The following is a 22,638-nucleotide window of genomic DNA, read 5'->3' as shown; positions in this document are numbered from 1 at the left end:
GCCGGTCGTGCTACCTGTCTCCGCACCCCGGTGCTGTCCATCCCGGTGAGGGGGGGCGTACCTGCTCGGAGCGGGCCCGTGTCCCCGCGTCACTCGCGCCGCTGCGCAGGACTGCCAGCTGGCCCCGCCGGGCCGCCCGCATCTCGGGCTGAGTGCGCGCCCCGCGCAGTGCCCCCCGCCCGCCCCGCAGCGCGCTCTGCGTCACTGGCCGAGAGCTCAGCCTGCGGAGTCCCGCGTCCGCGAGAGAGCCAAGGACGCGGGCTCCGAGACGCCCTACCTGCCGGGTTCCGCCTTCCCGGAGACCCCTAGACTGGGCTCTCAGGCAGGCGCTTGCCTCCCGAGGGGCTAGCAGCCAGCTTCTCTTTGAAAGGCTGGGCGGCAGCAATTCTCCCCAAGCCCTGCCGGCGCTGGGCTGGGACGGGAGGTGGGGGTGGGGGCTCAGGTGGTAGGCAGGGCAGGAGACCCAAGGGGGCCTGGGGCCTGGGTGAGCCACCTCCCCTCCAGGCCTCAGAACCTCCTCCACCAAGATTCCTGCAGCTACCCTCGCCCCAGTCTTCCTGGCAGGGCCCAAAGCCAGGAGGCCATTCCCAGTCAGGCAGGACCGGTCCGCAGGGGCCTGAAAGCTCTCACCACAGAGCAGCCAGGTGGTAGGTGCTGGCCATGGGGCCCCACAGATGTCCAAACTCCTCCCTGGTTGCCCTGGCCCTTCTCAGTCCTCCTGACTGGAAGAACCATAAGGAATTCTGAACCCCCCCCAAAAAAAGCTGATCGCAGCTTTCCTAACGGTCCAAACCACCCCCCACAGGGCTCTCACCTCACAAAGGCCACTGCCCTCTCCTTCCCAGCCACCAGCCCACAGTGCCCTGCAGCCACTCCTGGGCCTCTGACTAGGGGGCGGGGGACTGCGGCTGACCCCCAGCTGACTGGCCACCCTTTCACTTCCTCCCCCGGCTGTATGACCTAGTGTCAGATTCCTGCCCACATCCTCCTCCACCGGAAGGCCCCCAGCCTTTATCTGCCCCTGCCTCCCCACAAAGGAGCCAGCCACAGTGCTATGGGTCCACGGGACCCCTGCCGCACCGTCCCACCCCCCGGAGGTCTGTGTGCAGCTTGGGGAACGTGTCAGGACCCATCAGAGCCCCTTGCACAGGCCAGTACTTGATGGATTTCTCAAGACACTTCGACAGGCACAAAGGTGGCTGGAGCCCTCCCCGAAGCAGTTAGCACCAGGAGGCAGAGAGCGGGCGGCAGTGAGCAGGACCACCGCAGATACGAGACTCTCGCCTGCAGGAGGCCCGCCCACCTGTCACTGCGGCATTCTGGGTCCGCCGGCTCGGGCATTCGACAGGTGCCCGCCACAGGAGTTAGCTCGCTGCGGCTGCCGCCGCCTGGACAGCGGTCTTAGGCCCCAGGTAACCGGCCGAGGCAGCAGAGACCCGCCAGTGCATGCAGCTGTGTCCAGGCCCGGGCCCCGCGCTCCTCCCCTGGGCTGCCTTCGGGCCTGAGAGCCGTCTCACTGACGAAAAGCACACGGCGTGTGCGTGCGTGCGTGTGTTAATATTTCATGACACGGTGACAATCGCAGAGCCCTGGTGGGTGGCATGGACGGACTGCCTTTTGCTTCCACGTATCCCAGGGCCTCTGTGGGAACATCGGCTGAGGGGAAGTCGTTCATGAAACAGGCTGCTGACCCGGCATCTGTGCTCACGCTGTCCCCCATGTGGCTCCTTCCCTTCTAAAGAGAAACCACACATTTCACAAGAAGGCCACGTTCCATCTGCCAGGACGCCATTGCAAGAGCATTTACGAAACATCCTTCCCATAAAGATAAAAAGGCATTTGACCATAAAGCAGGAACACAGCACATACTGATGATGATTGCGTGTTGTCTCAGGTTCAGATAAAGGAAATGCAAAGCAGAGGACTTTTTCCGACACAGACAACATGCCCTAGATAAAAAGCTCTAGCAGCAAAAAGAAAACCGCAATCCGTGAAAAAGGGAGCAATCTGACCGCTTGGCATCAGCACGCTCCGGTCATGAATAATACACAGGGCTAGAGCAGCTCAGCTGCTGGCTCCTGGGGGGGGTCCGAGGGGTGGGGAGGCAGCACGCCCAGGGTCTAGCGCGGGGGCTGCAAACTTCTGTCCGGCCACATGGTAAATACTTCAGACCTTTCGGGCCCAGGATCTCCTCTTGACTGCTCAACGGTGGCCCTGCAGCCGGAAAGCAGCCACTGGGCCGCAGGGAAATGGATGCGTGTGGCTGGGTGCCAATAACACTTCATTTATAAAAACCCACAGCGGCTGTGTTTGCGGGCCCCTGGTCCAGAGCAAGCCCCGGGAGAGGTGGGCTTCATGCTGGGGACACCGTTGCTTTCCTTCATCTCTTCATGTCTGAGGTCGACAGATCAGCTGCATTCCAAAATGGCTCATGGAAAAGGACTCCCCATGAGATGTGAAGGTGAAGTGGGAGGCACACGGTGCACGTGAGGATACCTTGCGACTAAGGGGCACGGCCTGCCCCGGTCTCTGCCCCGGTCTCTGCAGGCCTGCCCCGAGAGCCAGAGCCGGCAGCGCGTTTCCAAGCAAACAGTGATGGGGACAGAGCTGGAAATGACCCCTCAGGTCACTGCATGAGGTGAACACACACGGGCCACCCTTCCCGCTGCGGGTGTGTTCTGTGGTTTGCCGCGGGGATGTGGAACATGCCGGCGGCCCGTCCTTCCTGACCTCTCTCAGCGCCGGCCGGGGGCACCCTCCAGCAGAGGGGTCAGCGAGGTTTATTCGCTTGTGTGCACCCTCCTTGCCAAGTGCCACACCGCGCTCCCCATGCCTGTTTGCAGTCCTCACAACACGACGTGCCAGGAAACCTTCTCATGCCCATTCCCTGATGAGGGACCTGTGACTCAGGGGAACTAAGGACCATCCCAAGGACCCCCGGCAGGGTCCAAAGGCACCTGCAGACCCAGCGTTCATCTTGGTCAGCCCATCCCCAGGCATTTCCTGAAGCCTTACCGTGCCCGGAACCTGTTTAGGGGCGAGGGCTCCAGGAGAACGGAAGCCCAGGTCTCCACGGGGAGAATGGCATCAACAACTTCAGGTTCTGTGTCGTGAACACTGAGGAACTCAGCTAGGCAGGAGCTGGAGAACAAGGAGGGGTCAACGTCAGGGAAGAGCAGGTGCAAAGGCCCTGAGGTAAACTCAAGTCTTTGTGTTTGAGGACAACAGGAAGGCCACCAAGGCCAGCAGAGGATGCCAGGGGAGTACGGCAAGAGATGAGCGAGGCAAAAGCAGGGGCCAGACCATGAAGGGCCTTCTGGCAGGGAAGCAGGTCCCTTGGTCTGACACAATGTTGTTTGGGGCCCTGTGCTGGTGGGTCAAACCACCATGGGCCCTCAGACCAGGTGCTGGCCGAGGCCCCACAGGCAGGAAGGGCAAGCCCAGACCCAGAATGTGCCCATTCTGTGGGAAGGCATTGCCATCCTGTTCCTTTGAGGGATGCTGTGGTGCATGGCCTCTGTCTGGGCCTCCGTGGCCATGCCCTTCCTGATCCACCTGCAGCCCATAGCTGGCTCAGGATGGACGCTGATGGATGCCAACTGGCCAAGGAATTTCCCTCCCGAGCTGTCCAGCACCTCATCCATGGTGGGTGTCCCTGATGGGCCTTAACGGGGGCATGAGGATCTCCACCGTGCCGCCCACTGCCGGTGCCTCTTCCCGGTCCTGGTCCCTAGTTTTCCAGTTTTCCTCCCCTTGGGCCCCCACCAGAGCAGCAGGCCACTCCAGCCATGATTCCACCACGCTCTAATGTCAGTGTTCTTCCCTTCCCCCACAGAGCAGAGAGGCAGGTGCTCCGTGTGGGGGGCTGGTCCCCCTTGGGCCTCACGCACAGCCAGGCACGATGGGGCTGGCCGCCTGGTCGCGTGGTGTCTACGAGGGCTCAAAGCATGGATAGCGCCCACTCCGGTGGCACAGCCTTGCTCTGAACACTGTGGGGTCTGCATGGTGACTTTCCTATCGAGGCTTATCTCCCCCAGACCTCCAGCACCATGGGGTCGGCCGGGTCATATGGCCCACACAGCAGGCTGCCTGCACCCCAGAGGCCCTGGAGTCGAGTGAGGAGCTAGGCCTTTATGCCCCACGTTGATCAGTCCGTCACTGGATGGGCCTGGCCCCTGGAAGGCCACCCCAAGGAGCCTGACACCTGAGGGCCATGGCCCCAGCGCACAGAAGCCGGGGAGAAGCCCTTTCCCACAGGAGTGTCTGGTGGGGTGGCTCAGGGCACCCCCAGCTTAGGATCCCAGAAGCCATGCAGGGCTGAGGGCAGGGCCTGGTGTGGGGCAGCGGCTCCAGGCGGCCCCCGCTGGTCCTGCCGTGCTGTCCCCTGTGCATGCGGGATGGCGGGTCACCTCCCAGGTGACGGGCTGCAGCACCCAGGCTTCTGTCCCTGAGCTTGTGTTGAATTTCTCCCCCTCCCTCATCACTCACTCCCCAGAGGCTGTGCAGTAACAGTGAAGCTTCCTGACCACAGCCTCATGAACAAGCTTGGAGTCGCCAGAGACGGCAGCCCCGGCCCACAGCTGGACCTCCACAGAGGCCCCGAGCCAGGCCCCCGGCCCAGCGGCTCCCAGATGCCCGCCCCTCGGGACCGGTGAGACAGCAACGTCTACTGTGGGGAGCTGCTACATTCGGGGCTGTTTGTTATGCAGCATGGATAACCGATACGGGTGGAAAGGTTCGATGGCGGAGCGCGGCGGGATGGGGGGCAGACGGAGGGAAGGCTGGGGCAGGTCCGGGTCCTCGCCCAGGCCCTGCGTGGGCAGAACAGCGTGGCCAGTGGGCCCAGCGGGCAGTCCCCCTCCCGGCACACTGAGGACAGCACAGACGTGGACCGTTGCCCTCAGCAGTGCTCCTGGCAGTGAGAGGCAGCCACCCCCACACCAGTGGGGGACTCCCCCAGCAGGGGTGCTGGACAGCCCGCTCAGGGAGGCTGAGCTGCAGCTACAGGCAGGGAGTGGGGCCCACAGGGAGCCCTGAGGCTGGTGGCCTGCCAGCTGTGCACCTGAGCCCCAGGGGCCTCCTCCGGGACCCCCCACCAGTGATAGGCCAGGGCCCATGCCCTGGGGTGGGGCAGCTCCCCTGCAGAGGGCCGGTTCCTGGGAGGGTCTCCGCTGAGAGCAGTCTGGAGGCAGAGTGGCTGAAACACAGAGGGGACAAGTTCCCAAAGGAGAACCTGGCGGGAGGAGGGCAGGCAGGCCTGGGGACTGTGCACCCTGGGGTCCCCTTGTTAGCTAGTGAGTTTCTGCTGTCATTGGAGAAGCAGAGCTCACGCCTGGAGGATGTTCGCCCCCCACCCCAGGACCTTCCCCTCTGCCCCACTGTCCAGCCCAAGCGCCCCAAACTTTCCCCTGCGCCTCAGTCCCTGCCCGCTGTGGGGCAGGCCCCGGATGAGGGCTGAGCAGGCAGGCTGTAGGGAGGAGAGCAGGCCCCTTCCCTCGGTCCCGATCACCCCTGCTGGAGAAGCGCCATCCCCAGAACTGCCCAGGGGCCCGGGACCCAGGCAGAGGGATGACCGCACTCCAAGCCCCTGGAGGCCCCTCCCCTCCCCCCTCCAGCCCCAGGGCTTCCAAGAGCCCTAAGGAGGAGGCGCTGACGCCGTTGGTACCACAAAGGCAGCTTGCGGGAGTTCTGGGGGGGCCACGCGGGTCTGGCACACGGTACTGGCGGAAATGAAGTTCGGGACTCAGCTCGGCTAGAACTAGAAGGAAGGAGACTGTCCTCTTGTAGCCGGGGCCACCAAGACAACCCCAGGGCACCAGCCACGTGGCCACCCTATGAGCAGAGCCCCAGACAGACCGCTGAGAGCGGGGAGTTTCCCCGGGAATAAGGAAGTGTGCGCAGGGACACGAGGAAAGATGTGGTGGCCAGCCCAACGCAAGGTGTGTGCGGGCTGTCATCCTTCCCACAGCAACCAGCAGCCGAGGCAGCGGGTTCTCTTTTTCTCGGATGTTCTTCTGGGTCATCTCCCCTCCCTCCCTCCCATCACCCACCTCGGGCATGTGGCTCCGGCCGGCAGTCCCGGCCTTTCAGAGCCGGCCGCAGCACCGGGTTCGCGGTGGCATGGGGCGGTGCCAGGCCAATCCCCAAACGTGCACCGGAGTCACTGGGGAAAAGCTTTCTTGCTTCTGGACTCGAGCAGAGAGTAGACAGCGTCCGATGTGGGCAACTGAAGGCTGGGAGGGTGAGGAGACCCTGGGCCCCAGTAACGAAGACTGAGGCCCTGGATCCAGCCACGCCTGAAACCAAGCCCCTTGGCTTCTCAGTCACGTGAACCAACATTTCATTTCCCCCATCACCCCCATCACCTACAGAAAACCCTCCAGGTGCAGCCCTGTCCTGAGAGCTGGGGTCTGTCCCACAGCCCTCCCTGGCATGGCTCACACCCCACCTGGACTGGTCCTTTTGTCTGGACCATACCGGTCCAGGTAGGAGGGGGAGGGGCCGTCTCAGCCAGGCGGGGTCCAGCAGGGCCAGCAACTCCCAAGCCCCCTTCCCGTCAGCCAGCGGCCCACAGCCACGACATACAATGCCCCGTCACAAACCCGCTCAGTCTTCCCCAGAACGAATTTCTGCAGATGCCTGCTTCTGTCTGCAGGTGGCAGCGTCATCCACAGCTTGGGCAGACTCTCTGGATGCTTCCACACCACCTCTGGGCCCAGCCTGCTCTTCACAGCTCCTGGCAGCCCCTGCTTTATCCCTGTCACCTGGTGGCTCTCAGGTTGGGACAGCCAGAAGCCCTCTGCAAGCTCCCATAGCCTGGGCCTCCTGGAAACTTCCTTCCACTCTCAGTGAGGCTGAGCTCGTGTCTGCCTTTCTCTTAGGTCGAGCCTCATTGGTTCGATCATTCTCTGCCTGCTTGAAGGCTAAGAACTCAGAATGCACTGCTGAAACCCCCCTATGCTCCCACATTTTACACTGACTCAACCATGGCCGCCCTGAGCCCCCTCCCTCATTCCCCAGCCTCCCGGCCATCCTATTCCTGAACTGCTTCTTCCATGGGGTGGACCCACGGTGCCCCTGCAGGCCACTACCCAACCTTGGCTTCTTGTGACTGCAGGATTCCCGCATGAGAGGTGTTCTGTCCTGCCCTGAGACCTGGACAGGTCCCCAGGGGCTGCTACTAAAGCCACTGGCCGCTTGAGAGCTCTCACTGCCACTGTTTGTGAGCCTTCTTTCTCCTCAAAGAACACCAAAGTTCTCTGTTGCCTGAGCAGACTCACACACCATTTTGGGGGCCACCTCACCCATGCCGCGGTGAGAGCGCTCAGGGCAAGAATCTGACTGATAAACCACTCATGGCATGCCGTGGCCCGGCAAAACACGGCACAAGGACACAACCCAAAGCAGCAGCAATTGTTAAAACTACTGTGGGAAGGCTTTCCTCTTTGTGGGATCCCCCATGTTGTCTTTGTAATACAAGCAGCAGGGCTGAGCAGGATGGGGGATCCTGCAGTAAAATTCTGCTCTCTCCCACTGCATCTCACCTCTCGCCATGCCACAGGGCCCTTGTCCAGGCTGGTCCTCCACGTGTCTCAGGGGCCCTGGGAAAGCAACCCCTGTCTGACCTCTGTTCAAGAAAACATTATTCTGGGGCGCCTGGGTGGCTCAGTTGGTTAAGCGACTGCCTTCGGCTCAGGTCATGATCCTGGAGTCCTGGGATCGAGTCCCACATCGGGCTCCCTGCTCAGCGGGGAGTCTGCTTCTCCCTCTGACCCTCTTCCCTCTCGTGCTATCTCTCATTCTCTCTCACTCAAATAAATAAATAAAACTTAAAAAAAAAAAAAAAAGAAAACATTATTCTGCCACTTCTTAAAACAGTAGGGAAGACTTTATTCAAGACTATTGCAATAGGGGAGAGAGGTTGGCTTCGACTCCAAATACAAAGAGGACAAAAGGGGTTTACAGCCAAGGAGCAGAGTTGGGGGCCAGTGGATGGAAAAGTACTGAGACATCATGGGTAGGGGGCCTTGCTAAAGGCAGGCTAAGATGATCAGACTCTACTTGGGGGATGAAGAACTTAATCAGCTAATGGGGGTGATCAGACATCAGGGGTGGGGGTGATAGGCTTTGCTGAGATGGGGCTGGGCAGGCCACAGGCAGGACAGCGGCTTAGTGAAAAAGAGGCCTTAGAGGATGACTCAAGTGGGGTCTTGTCACCTCCACCAGCTCTGAGATCCCAAACGCTGGTCAATGTAATCTGCACCCCTGGTAATCTTTGATTTCTAAGAGGCTTAATGTGGGGCACCTGGGTGGCTCAGTCGTTAAGCGTCTGCCTTCGGCTCGGGTCATGATCCCAGGGTCCTGGGATGGAGCCCCGTATCAGGCTCCCTGATCAGCGGGAGGCCTGCTTCTCCCTTTCCCACTCCCCCTGCCTGTGTTCCCTCTCTCACTCTCTCTCTCTCTGTCAAATAAATAAATAAAATCTTAAAAATAAAAATAAAAAAAATAAAAGGCAATACTTGAAAGGCCACCTTTCCTTAAATGCTCAAGGGGAGGGAGGGAATCCACACAGCCCCCGGACTGTCCCTGATTTCTTATTTCAACGGTTTAAATCGCAGTTATTCAGGGAGTCAAGAAACTGTCACCTCTATCCTCCAGGCTTGGGGGTTTGGGCTCGGGGGCTCAAAGGCTGGGGGCTGGGGTCCTCGAGGGATCGGGGCTTGAAAGCTCGGGATTGCGGGGACTCAGAGGCTCGAGGGATCGGGGGTTCGGGGGACTCGGAGCTCGGGGCTGGGAGCCTCGGGGGTTCGGGGCTAGGGAGCTCGGGGCTGCAGAGCTCAGGGGCTCGGGGGCTCGGAGCTCCGGGCTGGGAGCCTTGGGGGCTCGGGGGTGGCGGGTTTGAGGACTCGAGGGCTCGGGGGCTCCGGGCTGGGGGCCTCGGGGACTCTGGGGTTCGGGGGCTTGGGGCTCGGTCACGAAGAAGGTCCTCACCCGGTCGCAGCAGAACTACGTCAGAGGCCGCATCTCCAAGCCGCACATGCGCCGCACCGGGGGCACAGCCCGAGGGGCGGGGCGGGGCAGGCCGGGGCGGAGCCAACGCCTGAGCACAAGTTGGGTGGCCTCACTGCGCTCGCGCCGCTCCGCCCCCTCACGGGGTGACCAATGGGCTCGCAGGACCCGCCCCTGACGACGGGGGCCCCGCCCCCTGGAGACGGCAGCCGCGGAGCCGAGACCCTCCCGGCTAGCGGGCGGTGGGTCCGGGGAAGGGCCGCGCCGGGGTTTGGGTTCCCGGCGGCCCTCCGCCATGAAGCTGACTCGGAAGATGGTCCTGTCCCGGGCCAAGGCCTCGGAGCTGCACAGCGTGCGGAAGCTCAACTGCTGGTGAGGACCCAGAGGCTGGGGCCGTCCCCGCGCGTCCCCCCGCTGCCCAGCACCCGCGCCGGGGCGGAGCGGCCCCGGACCCGCACCTCCGCTCTGGCCGGGGGCGGGACGGGCCTGCGGAGGAGCCACAGGGCGGCTTGGGGCGGAAGGGAGCAGGTGCCAGGGCCCCACAGCCTGCGGGAACTGCCACAAGCCCAGGTGGCCATTGCCAAAGATCCTTCCAGAATTTTTACCCCCTCTGGGTTGTGGTGTTTCAGACGCAGGCTCCAGACATGCTGGCTTTGCTCGAAGCAATTGGAGTTGCCTTCAAGTCTTGTCGGCCTTCTAGATAGCATCAGTGGGGCGAACGGTTCCCTTCGGGAAGGGTCTGTTTTCTGACATTGTGGGTCATTGGGAGCCGAGTCGACTAATAAGGTGGGAGACGGAGGGGATTAACACGTTCCTAGTGGGAAAGAGAGAGAGCTGAGGCTCCAGAGTAACGATTCAGGAAACATTTCTGTAACAGTGCTGTTGGGAGGGGCTGTCCCCAGGTGCCTCACTGCCTGGGAGGGGACAGGACAGGATACAGGAGCTGTGGGGTCAGTGCAGGCTCCAAGGTGGGGTGGCCAGGTCTGGCTGGGCCAAGGAAGGACAGACGCACTTCAGGAACTCCTGAAAGATCTACGGCGAGGCCCACGCACCCCTGTACACACTGGGCAGTGGAGCTGGGGCGGGAGGAGCTCAGCCCCCAGTCCGCCGTCCTCCTGGGAAGTGTCGCAGACGGACTGCAGTGAGCTCTGCCTGTGGCACTTAGGACGTTCGGCCCTGTCTCTTGTTCCCGATAACGCCCCGCTTTGTTGTGCATGCGGCAGCCAGGCTTTGTGTGAGCGGGGGAGACGAGGGCCCTGATTCCGGCTCTCCAGCGTCTGTTTCATGAGCTGCATGTTCCACAGCCTTTGAGCTGGGCCCCTGACAAGGACTTGCTTGTTTACTGACATCAGTGAGGGACATTGTCCCGCCGTGCCACAGCCTGGAGGATGAATGGATCTTTGTGTCCTCCAAGTGCGGCGGCTGTCCTGCTCTCAGTCTGAGAAGCGCCCCTCAAGCACCGAGCGTAGAGAGTTCTGTTGCAAATAGCCCCGCAGCAGGTTTTCTGGACAGGCTGTCCCTGACTTTGTCGCTGACATCATAGAATTTTAGCTTGTAGACTTTGTCATTAATTTTTGGAATTTTTGTTTCTAATATTTTTTTACTCAACTTTACCGAAATTAAAGTATGTATGTCTTTTTTTTTCCTAGGGGCAGCCGCCTCACAGATGTAAGTATTCTGCTGATCATCTCCAAATGCTCTCTGATCCCAAAAGCTGTATCCTGTCCCCCGAGAGGATCGCTGAATTCACAGAACTGCACACATTCAGTTCAGCCCCTAATCTGGTACTTGGTTCATTTAGCAGTTTTCGTAATGTGGAACGACTAAGGAAAGAGGTGTTCCAAGTGCCCAGCTTTATTTTGAAGTTCCTTTAAGTGTTCTCCTGTCGATGGAAGTCTCCATGTCCCAGGTCTCATGGAGGAGGGAGCAGATCCAAAGTTCAGCTGGGGATGAATGTCAGAGGGCTTGCTTTACTTCAGACATGCACTCTGCCTGGAGGCTTTTTTCATGGGTTCCTGGGCTGTGAGTCACTGAGGAGGTTGCTCACTTCAGCTCCTGCTCTCGGTGGGATCCAGTGTTGTGCTACCCACTCCAGGCCGTGGCAGGACGGGATGGGGCCCAGGCTGGGGGGCAGGGAGCAGTGCCCTGAGCTGAGCTGTGGGTCTGTGAACAGAGTTCTTTCCCTTTCTCTCTCTCCTAGAATGAATGTCCCTGACTTACACAGGGATCGTGTACCTGTCTTTTCTTTCTTACTTAGTTTTGTCACTTGAACTGTACCTTTCCTTGAAAACAGAGTCAGAAATGCTGCTGAGACAGTGGGCTATCCAGAAAAGCTGAGTCCACCTTACGCTATAACTGAAACGCAGCATATCCAAGCACCCAAAAACAACCCTAAAAAAACAAAAGTACCACCGTAGCAGAAAACAAATCCACTGCACACGTGAAGCATTCTAAGCAGACCGTGAGCCTGTTGAGGTCAAGGGTGTCATCTGGCTCGGTGCCTCGTGCATGGCAGGTGCAAAGACACTTGAGGACTGCCCCGCCCATCGGCCTCACAGGTTAGGGGGCCGTTGTGGACCAAGCCGAGCACCCTGCTGCTCTTTTGCCCTGAATTGACAGTATTAAAATGGCATGAGATCCAGTCTCAATCCTGTCTCCCTTTTGGCCCAGCTGTGTTGGCCAAGCCCTCTCCTTGTGCCTCAGGGACAGCAAGACAGAGGTTCTCTGTCCAGCGTAGGGGCCACAGAGGTCCCCTTAACTGATGTCTTCTGCGGGCATCGAAGGGTAGGGATTGTGGCCGCGTTTGATGGCGGCGAGAGAGAGTGTTTCTCCTTTGGATGTAGGGAAGCCGAGGACGATGCGGTACACGGAGTACGATGCAGAGCCTGCGCGCGCTCGCGTCTCGTGTGCCAGTCCCAGTGAGCCCAGGCGTGGCTCTGAGTGGCGCACCGCGGGTCTGCGCGCGCTCGCGGGGAGTGCCCGGCGGTGTTGCCCCATCAGCTTCCTTTCCTTCCTAGGTCTCCATCTGCCGGGAGATGCCCAGCCTGGAGGTGATCACCCTCAGGTACCTACACGCCTGCTGTGCTCTGAGTCACGGGGCTCGAAAGAAGAGGAGAACCTTCACATGCCCTTAGATAACCTGAAAACTCCCGAGAGTGTGCCTGGGATGGCCGCTTCTGTGGGCGGGGCAGCCGGGCAGCACAGGGCCCCTCCGAGCTCTGCCTGCCCGTCCCCCTCGAGCACGCTGCTGGGTCCTTGCCCGCCCTCCCCGTGGTCGTGGGCACAGCCCCCACCCCACACGAAGAGCGGCCGCCGTCACGTCTGCCGCCAGCGCCCCCACCGTTTTGCCGTCTGGTTCTGGTGCCACCAGGAGCTCTGCCGGTGTCCCTGTGTCACATGCTCTCTCATTTTGATAGCCACCTCTTCCGGGGGCATTGGCATCTTAACAGACTAGGAAAGCCGTGGACGAACCAAATGTGGCCGCTGGAATTTCTGGCAGTTGAGCAGTTTGGAGGGTCGGGGGAGGGAGCATTGTCCTCTGCCCCTGAACTCCCTCCTGCCCCCTGGGGACCCGGGGAGGGAGCCTGGGAGTCGTCACTGCTTGCCAGATGCTGGCTCTCCCACCTCGGGCGAGGCTCAGATCTCTGGGCCTCAGTTTCCCTCTCTGTAATATGGACCTAATACCGGCATCTGCCCACGTGGGGGCAGTGAGGAGTGGGTGCAGGCAGGAAAACAGAGTGCTTGGCGAGCGTGCACGCGCCAGATGTCTGTGTCACTGACTTGTTATTGGTGAGGCCGAGATTTGAGCCCCGAGAGCCTTCCCTGATGATTGAATGGATTGCCTTTCATTCCTGAAAATAGGTGTGGCTCGAACCCTGGCTCTGCCCTGCCTGGAGTGATTTGGGGCAAGTTGCTGGGCCTCCCTGAGCTGCAGGATCTGTCATGCTCACAGCTCGGAGAAAGGACGGGAGGCCCAGGGTTGTTGACTGAGCTCAGGTGCCCGGTCTGCGTGGCTGGCTGCGTTGGAACCCGAGTGTAAATCGCTGCGTGAACGCGGGGTGTATGTCCTCTCCTGGGTGCAGTCACTTCCCTTTGGTCTCAGAGCCTCGCGTGGAGGCGGCTGTCTAGTCTGTTCTGGCTGCTGGAACAGAATCCCATAGACCAGGCGGCTTGCGGATGATAGACATTGTGTGTCGAGCCTCTGGAGCTGCAAGTCCAAGGTGAAGGTGTTGGCATTTTCAGTGTCTGGGGAGGCCCTCTTCTAGCTGGGTCCTCGCATGGCGGAGGGGGAAGGGGGCTCGGGGGGCTCTTTCATGAGGGCACCGGTCCCCTCCGAACCCCATCACCTTAGGGGTTAGGTTTCAGCGTAGGAGTTTGGGGGGCACGAATACTCAATACCACAGTTAGCCCTGCCGTTGGACGGCAGGCCGGGGTACAGCCTCGGATCTTCACGTTGCAGCCCGGCCTGTGCCTCGGACAGCTTTCTCAGACTTGGAGATGGCAAAGCCTGAGTCCTGCTCGGGGTGCAGTGGCGTCCGCCGCACTCCTGGCTCTCGAGTGAGGCAGGCCGTGTGCTGAGCACAGTGCTCCATGCCAGCAACCCCATTAGTAAGTGGGGCCACCACTGCAGTGTTGTCTTAGGGACGAACTGGGCCATCGCTGCCCACACCAGTGCAGCCTCCAGCAAAGAATGTTCTAGATAGGTCTGGCCCTTGGGGCAGGGTCGCTTGGAGTGCCCCCCCCCCCCCCCCCGTGCCCTCCACATGCAGGGAGCGGCAGCGGCCCCAGGGCTGCGGAGAGCACTGTCCCGGCCTGCACGGAGCTCCCGCCAGGCTCGCAGTCCTGGGCGCCCGCCCTCGAGCCGAGCGTGTGTTCGCGGGCCATCTGCGCTTGTGGAGGTGGGAAGGTTTCTGCTTGTGTCCGTGCGAGCCTGTAGGGTCTCTGCCTAGAGGCCTGGATGGTTTTCTGTCTCTGATGTGTTCACAGTTCTGAGGAACAAAATGTAAGCCCACACACTCTGTTTCTTCCTTAGGCATGGGATTTGGGAAGTTGGGCGCTCGGTTCTGTGTCCCGCGGAGCTTGCTTGTGTTTGCTGTGGGTTTTTGTGGCCGCTGCCTACTTTGGGGCACAGAGACGTTCCTTGGTGGCCGGTTTCCTGTCCTGTGAGGGCAAGTGAGACCTCTGACCCCCCAGCTGACTCCATGAGGCCTGCACCGAGCAGGAGGCCAGGGCGTTGCTCACTGCTGCTCATCTGTCCTTACGCTTTCTCCTTGGTCCGGGGTGTTTGTTGAACTTGGCTCACGCTGTCCACTTTTGACCTCCTTCCAAGGCGAGGGCAGCTGGGCCCGACCCCGGGGGCGCTCTCGCCTGGTGTTTGCAGCGGACCCGAGAGGAGTGGTGTGGAGGGGCGCGGCCCTCCGCGAGCGGGGTGCTAACCGTGCCGTCCCCGTGCCGTCCCCGTGCAGCGTCAACAGCGTCTCCACCCTGGAGCCCGTGAGCCAGTGCCAGCAGCTGAGCGAGCTCTACCTGCGGAAGAACTGCATCCCCAGCCTGGCGGAGCTCTTCTACCTGAAGGGCCTGCCGCGCCTGCGCGTGCTCTGGCTGGCGGAGAACCCGTGCTGCGGCACCGACCCGCACCTCTACCGCATGACCGTCCTGCGCAACCTGCCCCACCTGCAGAAGCTGGACAACCAGGGTGGGTGTCCGAACCGCCCGGGACCCGCACGCTCCCAATCCTTCTGTGGTCTCGGGGGAGTCCCCCAGGCCGCTGCTCCTCGTGTCGCAAGTGTGAGCGGGTCCGACCCCCTGGGTGCGGCCCCACGCGGAGTGCGGGATCGCAGGCGGGCCTCACGCACGCTTCACCCACCTCCTGCTGGGCACGCTGTTGCCTCTGCTGCTTTGTTCCTGCTCAGGGCTCTGCTCCAGACGCTTATCCGAGTGGCCTGGCGAGCGAGGGACAGGGTCCCGGCGGGCTGGCCGCGTCCATGCTGGCCCCTGGGGCCCTGCAGCAGGTGAGGGCGTGCCCGTGGCCCCCCGCCCTCCCAGCACTGGTCCCCCGCTGCTTGCCTCTTCCTGCTGGAGGCCCGAGGGGCCTCCCTGTGGCGCTGACCCGCTCCTTCCCCACCCGTTCCCCGGGGGCCCTGCCGGGTTCTGGCCACTGGCATTGCTGCACCAGTCCCTGGCCCTGGGCACGCGTGCACAGTTCTTTCCCCCAGAAAACAAGTGCGCAGAGAAATTAAGCCACGTGGGAGTGAAACGGACTCATACTGTGTACTCTGTTCCTTTTTAAAGCTGACCTTAATTTGGCTTTTGATGAACGCTTGTAGCAGGGGCTGGAATTGAGATTCATGTCCAGCACGGGCCGGGACAGGGAGGTGACAGGCCCCGGCCCTGCTCTCGGGGGGCCGGCCAGTGGGGCGGAGAAGCATGCCTCCTGTCTACGGCAGAGTGTGCCGCGGCCCGGGGGCTTCTCTGGGGCGAGTCCGCTCTGATGCTCTTGTCCCCCCCACTCCGAAGCCGTGACCGAGGAGGAGCTGTCCCGTGCGCTGATGGAGGGGGAGGAGGTCACGGCCCCCGGCGCACAGGGCACGGGGAACGGCGGGCCTGCGCTGTCCTACGCCCTGAGCGCCACGGACACCACTGCTGAGACCCGGCAGGACACGCTGGGCTGTGGCCAGGAGGAGACGAGGTGAGCTGGCGGGGGCGGCGGGCCTGGCCCTGGGTCCTCCTGTGGAGTCGGTGGGCCTCTCTGGGGAGGGAGGGAAGGGAGCTGCCCGCGGTGGTTCCTTGCTGTCTGTGGCTCTCAGTCGCCCCCCAGCCTGCTCGCAGCTGTGCGTCCGGAAGGCTCAGGGCCCAGGGCTTGTGTGGGTACGGGCCACCCTCGCAGCTGGAGCCGCCTGGAGGTGGGCGGGGGACGTGGGCCAGGGGCCTGTGGGCACCACGGGGCCCAGCACTGTGGTCCCCCCAAGGGAAGCCACCTGAGCTGCCATGGGGCGGGAGGGCTGTGCGGCCCCGAGGGGGGCCCTCCCTGACCGCAGCACCGGAGACGGGCCTGAAGCAGCCTCTGGGGGCAGGCTGTTTTGAGCAGCCGCAGAGCGCGGGTAATGTTGTAGAAGCAGTCGAGCCCAGTGGGGCTCAGGCTGCGTCCACTTGGCAGCCAGGCCTGCCGTCCTGTTTCCCGCCAGCGCAGGAGGCCACCTGCGTGCTGCCCACTGCTCTGCGTTCCCATTTGCATCTTCAGTGCCCCCAACCCTGGTGGGAGCCCAGGTGTGGCGAGGGGCCCCCGGGGGCCCAGAGAGATATGTGCTAGGCCACAAATCCTTCGTCCCACCCGCCCGTGCAGTGCTCCGTCCCTCCAGAAGCAATGTCACCAAGTGGCAGTTCTCCATCCTCGCTGTGCTCCGAGGCCCTGGGGTTGGAAACGGGGCCCCGAGCAGGTCAGGCCTCACAGCCCCATGCTCCCTCTCCTACCCGCAGCATCCAGAGCCAGCTCAGCCTGAAGCCGCCTTCCCGGGACCGGTTTCCTTTCTTCTCACAGAGGGACGCCGCGAGCAGTCGCAAGAACAGGGTGAGCATGATGGGGACAGCCCTGGCTGGAGGCGGCCGCCACTCCCACTGCCCAGAATGGGGGGGTGCGGCTGGACAGGCTGCAGACACCCAGGGCGCACCGAGCTGGGCCCCAGGGGCTGGGAAGCTGGCTCTGAGCTGAACTGGAAGTGGCACACTAGAGGGGGCGGCTGCCAGCAGAGAAGTAGCAACCCCGGGGAGAGGAGACCCCAAACCAGCCTGCAGGCAGCTTGGGTCTGGGCTGGGGCTGGGAGGGCGGCACCTGACGCTGCAGGGGGTGCTGCTCTCGGGGAGGCCTCCCTGTCCTGGCGGGGTGGCTTCCGTGGCACAATGGCTCCTGATGGTCCCTAAGGAGTGATAGGCTCAAGAAGTGGGTCATGTGGGCGCTTCCGTCAACGATGCTGGACCTTTCCAATGTCTGCCTCCTTGTCATTCTGGTCTGTCCTGGGGCTTGTTCCCCTCCTGGTCAGTGGGCTGGCCATCTGAGCCAGGCTCACACCCAAGGGGACAGGGGCCATGTCTTCCCATGTGTGTCCTCATGGGACAGAAAGCGCAGCTTCCCTGTGGACCGCCCCCCCCAACCCAGCAGGACTGGCTTCATCAACTGGAATTGCTCACATCCTGAGTGTGAGCGTCATTGGCCAGAAGAACGGGGTCACCACCGTTAGCTTGGCCCAGCGGGGACCTTGCCTCCTGGTCACGCGGGAGGGGGGCTGCCTGAGCAGAGCCGGAGTCTGAGGGAGGCCTGTGACCCGCAGCGCGTGCTCCCGACTCCCGGCCGCAGGGTCCAGCCAGAGCCATGGGACCAGCGAGACTCGCACTGGAGGGACTTCGCAGTCGGGGCTGGGGGCTGCTAGCACCCCCTTGAGGAACTTGAAAGCTTGTGGGAGGCACAGAGGGGGATGGACAGAGGCCCTGTCCTTGGGAGGGGCCAGCCTGCACTCTGGGAAAAGTGTCCCCCCAGAGCTGCTGACAGAAGTGACTGCAGGCTGCAGGCCAGTGTAGGCAGTGGCCACTGGGCCTTGGCCCCTTCGCTGCACAGGTCACCGTCCTCTGCACGGTCCGTGCACGTGTGTAGCCCCCCTACATGGCCCCGCAGCGGGTCAGCCTCTGCAGGCAGGGCCACTTCCGGGGGCAGAAAGGAAGGCCCTGGCCCTACTTTGAATGGGGAAGTGGCTCATCCTCCCACGGAAGGTCCTGCAAGCCTGAGTGGGGGGATGCGGATGGCCAGGGAGATCGCACCGGTGTAGGGCTGCAGGGGGAGCAGGACCCCCGAGGATGGCTGAGGTCAGGGGTTAGCGCCATGGGGTGGGCAGGGGCTCTGTTGCCGAGCCCCAGTGTGACCCTCTGAGCGGCTGTCACGTTGCTGCCGTGTGCCCCCGCTCACACCCAGCTCTCCTGTCACCTCGCGGGAAGAGCCAGCTCGAGTAGCCCCTGTTTGCAGAATCCTCTCTTGCTCCGGTGTGGGTAGAAACCACACGCACACGCATGACACACACAAGCACGTGTGTGTGTGAGAGCTCACACGTTCCTGAGCGCTGTGCTGGCCACGCAGCCCCTTCTGCCCCTGCTGTGTGGCTGGCTGTGTGACCGGGGGCCCGTTGCTTGGCCTCTCTGGGCAGTCCCTGCGGGCGATGCCGCTCGTCTGCCTCTGTGCTCTGTCCGGGGTTGCTGGAAGGCCGCTCGCCTGCCATGTCCGTGTCCGGGTGGGGGCGCTCAGCGGTGACTCTGTGCCCCCAGAACAATGTGCTGACGGCCGTCCTGCTGCTCCTGAGGGAGCTGGACCCCGAGGGGCTGGAGACCGTGCACCAGACCGTGGCCAGCCGGCTCCAGGCCCTGCACAAGCAGCACCTGCAGGACGACATGGAGTGACCGTCAGTCGGAAACCCGAGCTGCCACGCCTTCCTCCCGCGACCCCGTGCCCAAGCACCTAGGAGACGTGGGGTCCCTTCCGTGGCCACGGCCTCTACTGGACCCCAGCTGAGTCCCAGCATGCGGGCTGTGTCCCCGGAAGCTCAGGCCTGCCTGGGGAAGCCAAGCCCTCGGTGTGGATGGCGCCCCAGCGAGAGCAGGAAGGGCGTCAGGCACTGTGCCGGGTGCCCTCCCTGCCCGGGGGCCAGGTGCACGCCGGCCTGCGTGGGGGGCCCACCTGGACTTGGCTCTTCCTGAGGGGGGCATGGCGGCCACTGTCCCTAATAAATATCTTACCAAAGTCCGATCTGGAAGGCATTTCCTAGGGGACAGACGTGACCTTGACGTTGTTTTGAAGGTGAGGGCCATTGCTCATGCGCGTTTCCCCTGTCGGTTCTCTGCCCCAGTTGTGGAATAGACTCTGTCCGCCATGGCCAGCTTCCAGAATGGTGCGGTCCTTAGAGTGGCTTGGCATCAGCAGACCCACACCGCTGCTGCTGGCCACCACCGGGGCGTGTCTTGCGGCTGGTAGGGTGGGGGCAGGGCTGGAGAACGCACCTTCCTTTTCTCTCTGCCTTTTTGAGAGCCCACAGGGCCAGGGGTTTGTGCGGACGGGTGGGAGAGGCCCGGGGTGGGGGAGGACACCCCAGGGAGAGCCGCAGGCCTTGCCCTGATGGTAGTGCCCCCCAGCAGCTGAGGATGCCTCCCTGGGCCGGGGAGCGCCGTGGCCTCTGAGCCGGTAGCGGGTCTTACTGGTGCTGCTGCGGCCGGGACAGGAGTGGGGTTGCCTCGCCCCCGCTCCGGTAGATGGGGACCCAGATCTGTGTCATGTGTGCGTCATGCTAGCAGAGGGGTGACTCCTGCGCCGTGTGCAAGAATCCAGGCGGGGCGGCCATGCCCGGGAGACGGTGGTGCCCTCAAAGAGAGGCTGCACTCAGGCCAGCGAGTTTCAAACAGCCCGGGGCCCAGGGGGGCTGCTGGGCGCTGGGTGCCGGGCCCGGGCGGGTGGCTGCTCTCTGGGGTGTCTGTGGTTCTCCAGGAACTGAGTGGCAGAGCGAGGCGTCGCCGCGTGGGGGCGTCTGTGAGGGGTGGCCGCCCGGCCGTGTGTGCGCTTTCCGCTGTACGTGGGGATGGGCGTCGGACTCTCAATAAAGCGTCTGAGAGCAAGCTGGGGGTGCTTGTGTTAAATTGAGAACACTCTCCCTTCCCCACCCACCTGGCGGGGCTCACACCGACTTCCCGCCTGCGCCATCACCTGGTGCACCCCAGTTAGGGACCTTGGATTGGCCACCAGGCTGGCTGGGCCCTGAGCACCCCACAGCTCTGCTCCCACTCGGCGGCCGGGGAGCTCTGAGCTCAGGGGGAGATGCGCTTCGAGAAGAGACCAGGGGTCTTTGCTGCCCGCATTCTCCACGAACGGACACATGGGCTCCAGGGCTGCCCTGGGGAGCCCAAGGTTTTGGGGGGCCCCGCCGGGGCCTGGGGACAGCCCGGGCTGGCCTAGTGTGCTGCTAGCACGCATCTGAGGAGTTCTGCGCAGCTGAGGGAGCGCTGCCCCGGCCGGGAGTGGACGCCCACAGTGGCCTCGCCGAGGGCAAGCGGAGCTGGGCATCCACGTCCCACGAGGGGACTTGTTTGCTGGCCCGCGCTGCCCGCACCCCTGCATTTCTAGCGTGCGCTCGGCCAGGCCGTGACCAGCATGGGCACACGGGACCGCGCACTTGCTGGGTGCTCTGTCCCCACATCACGTAGCCGGATCTTAGCCGCTCCCTGGGAAGTCGGCCGTTCAAGTCCTGCAGGGCCGTCCAGTTTCGTGTGAGGAAGAAACACTGCTTGTGCGTGAAGGGCTGAGCTGCCCATCATGGCGGCACACTCGGGAGGCCGGTGGCCGCGGTTCTCACCCAGGGAGCCCACCTGCGCCCTCCCCTCCCCAGGGGCTGGCGGGGGGGGGAACCTGTGAACGCTGGCCCGGCTGATGATGTAGCGTCCACATCACCCCCTTCCAGATGTCCTCAAGCAGGAAAACCGGACAGGTTCACTACACCTGCCCATGCGCCCGACAGCCGGGGGTCCCCGTGGTGAGCGTCCTCAGTGGGCCGGCTGACTGAGCTCAGCGGGGGGGCCTTGTCGGGGGCCTGGGACGGCGCCCCGATGCCTGCTACTGCCCACCCCCTCCCCGCATGCAGGCCCTCCGGAGACTCCTGAAGTCCTGCCGTGAGCACGAGCCTCTGGGCGATTTCCCAGAAATGCTCTCCAGCGCTCCCCCGAGCCCCGTCAGCAGCAGAATTGTCGAAACATGTTCAATCTGCCAGACACTGAGGACTCCTGCTTCGGCGGATGCTTCTCAGGGTCCTGGTACCCCGGTAAGATTTACTCACGGGCTTCGTTGCCCGGAAAGCTCGCGGAAGGACCCGTATTCTCCAGGGCTGAGATAGTCTGCACACAGCGGCCCGGGATGCAGGGATGATGAGACAGAAGGATGCATTTGTGGTCGCCTGCATCCCAGAGCCTCTGGCAGCCAGTAGGCCCGGGGGCAGGGGGGCCAGTTTGCCCCGTGGGCCACACCCTCCTCACACAAGGGACGGTGGCTTCAGGGAGCTGCCCTCCAGGGCCGCCCCGTGCCTTGGGGTCAGCCGTCCGGGTGGAAAGCTGGCTCTGGGTTCAGCTGCTCCCCCTGCTTCCCAGCAGGCCAGCCTCAGCCCAGGGGTGCTGAATAGGGGCTGGGGAGCTGTGGGGACGGGGCTGCTTCACAAGGCAGATGGGATCACTGCTCTGCTTTCTGGACGTGTAGACACCTGCCCAGCGCCCCACTCTGCAGCAGACCCCACTGGCTGCTCCCAGGACCCCGCCCCAGCCACAGGCAGCCAGAGAGTAATGCTTGCTCCCTGGTTCACCACATCCTGGGGCCTCCAGCACCCCTTTCCGCAGCACGCTCCCGAGGCCCGTCTTTGGCCTCACACCCCCACGCTGTTCTGAGAACCACCTCGGCACATGCTTTCCTGCAAGTAAGGCCGGGGCTTGCTGTCTGTGGGATTCTCAGGTGGCCCCAAGGTCCCAGATCCCTGGTGTGCACACCCCATATGACCCCCACGCCCAAGTAGGGGGTCTCTGAATATGGTGGATGCCCTGCATATATGGCCAAGGTGAAGGAGCTTCACAGATGTGCTTGAGGTCCCTAACCGGCTGCCTGAGTCAATCAGAAGGGAGTTTGGCCTGGGTGGGCCGGGCCTAACCGGGGAGTCCCTGCGGCCCGCCTTTACAGGTGCCAACCGATTAGGGCTGAAGAAGGCGTGGGCCTTCTGTCCCTGAGCTCAGAGACTAGAAGCGGCAGATGTCCACTGCCGCCCCTGGAATTCAGCCACCAGGCAGCTCAGAAGGGCCTGGGGTCCAGGGGAGCCCGTGCCCGGCGGACACCTCAGTCACGGCTGTTCGTGAGCCAAGGACCCAGCTCAGCTGCACCCATACTCCTGAGCTACTGTGAGGTCACAAATGGGGGTGTTTGAACCCGCTATGTTTGTGGTGGTTCTCAGGAAACCAGCACGGTCTCCATGCGGGGAGCCGAGTCCTGCGGGAGCTCCAGCCCACAGCGGAGCCCCTGCCCACCCCCAGCAGGGCCCTCCAGGCATGGCCCGCCGCCTGCCTGCCCCGCCCGCCCCCCTCTCCGCGCAGCAGGGACCCGCCGTGGGCTCTCTCCCATCCACATTGTGCGTGTCCGGGTCCACAGGCGACTCGTCGAGGCCTTGGCTGTGTGCTCTTGGGCTGGTGGCTCCCGAGCAGACTCCACACAGCGTCCGTACCGTGGGACACAGAAGCCTCCGGCATTTGTCCACAGCCTTCCTGGGTCGTGATCAGAGGCCCACGCACACACGCCGGGAACGCAGAAGCCACTTGCAGGGGTCCCGCGCCCGCCAGAGCGGCCCTGCCCTGGACTGGGGCCTCCCACGGTGGCGAGCCCCTGACCCTCAGGCGCGGTAGAGAGCACACTTGTCAGCGCCCTGTGGCCAGGCTACTGGTGCCACCCCCACCCTGCTGGACACCCCACATGCTGTGTCCTAGAGGATGAGCTGGAGGGCAGAGCCCACTGGGCCTGGGGTTCAGGGCCTGCTTCCCAGCCTGGGATGGCCCCAGGACAGCCAAGCCTTGGGGGCCTCC

General features: G+C 63.0%; 2 protein-coding genes across 11 annotated transcripts in view; one reads left to right on the top strand and one right to left on the bottom strand.

The window, feature by feature from the left end:
• Positions 1–910, bottom strand: part of TRPM2 (transient receptor potential cation channel subfamily M member 2) — a 55,657-nt gene extending 54,747 nt beyond the window's left edge. For 3 of the 10 annotated variants that reach the window (XM_032392558.1, XM_032392570.1, XM_032392562.1), the window contains exon 1: positions 815–910. The gene's annotated coding sequence lies outside the window, so the exon portion shown is untranslated. Of the gene's footprint in view, positions 1–14; positions 238–277; positions 597–814 lie in introns of those variants that run through there. The other 7 variants (XM_032392565.1, XM_032392568.1, XM_032392559.1 and 4 more) reach the window with 5 other exon arrangements.
• Positions 911–9,203: 8,293 nt separating this feature from the next.
• On the top strand, positions 9,204–18,787 carry CFAP410 (cilia and flagella associated protein 410). The gene is made up of 7 exons (XM_032392668.1): positions 9,204–9,381; positions 10,659–10,677; positions 12,027–12,073; positions 14,475–14,704; positions 15,526–15,697; positions 16,486–16,576; positions 18,316–18,787. Exons 1-7 carry the CDS (start codon positions 9,305–9,307, stop codon positions 18,445–18,447), a joined length of 768 nt encoding a protein of 255 aa, XP_032248559.1. The 5' UTR covers positions 9,204–9,304; the 3' UTR covers positions 18,448–18,787.
• The last annotated feature ends 3,851 nt before the right edge of the window (positions 18,788–22,638 follow it).

This window comes from Phoca vitulina, unplaced genomic scaffold (assembly GCF_004348235.1).
Source record: "Phoca vitulina isolate PV1807 unplaced genomic scaffold, GSC_HSeal_1.0 scaffold68, whole genome shotgun sequence".
NCBI classification, from domain to species: Eukaryota; Metazoa; Chordata; class Mammalia; order Carnivora; family Phocidae; genus Phoca; species Phoca vitulina.
This window is presented reverse-complemented; position numbering and strand designations above follow the sequence as displayed.

Bases quoted from the DNA above. Each gene is read 5' to 3' on its own strand.
- CFAP410 (XM_032392668.1), top strand. From the start codon at position 9,305: ATGAAGCTGACTCGGAAGATGGTCCTGTCCCGGGCCAAGGCCTCGGAG. The intron at 12,074-14,474 runs GTACCTACACGC...GTCCCCGTGCAG, and splicing joins CTGGAGGTGATCACCCTCAG to CGTCAACAGCGTCTCCACCC. The intron at 14,705-15,525 runs GTGGGTGTCCGA...CCCACTCCGAAG, and splicing joins GCAGAAGCTGGACAACCAGG to CCGTGACCGAGGAGGAGCTG.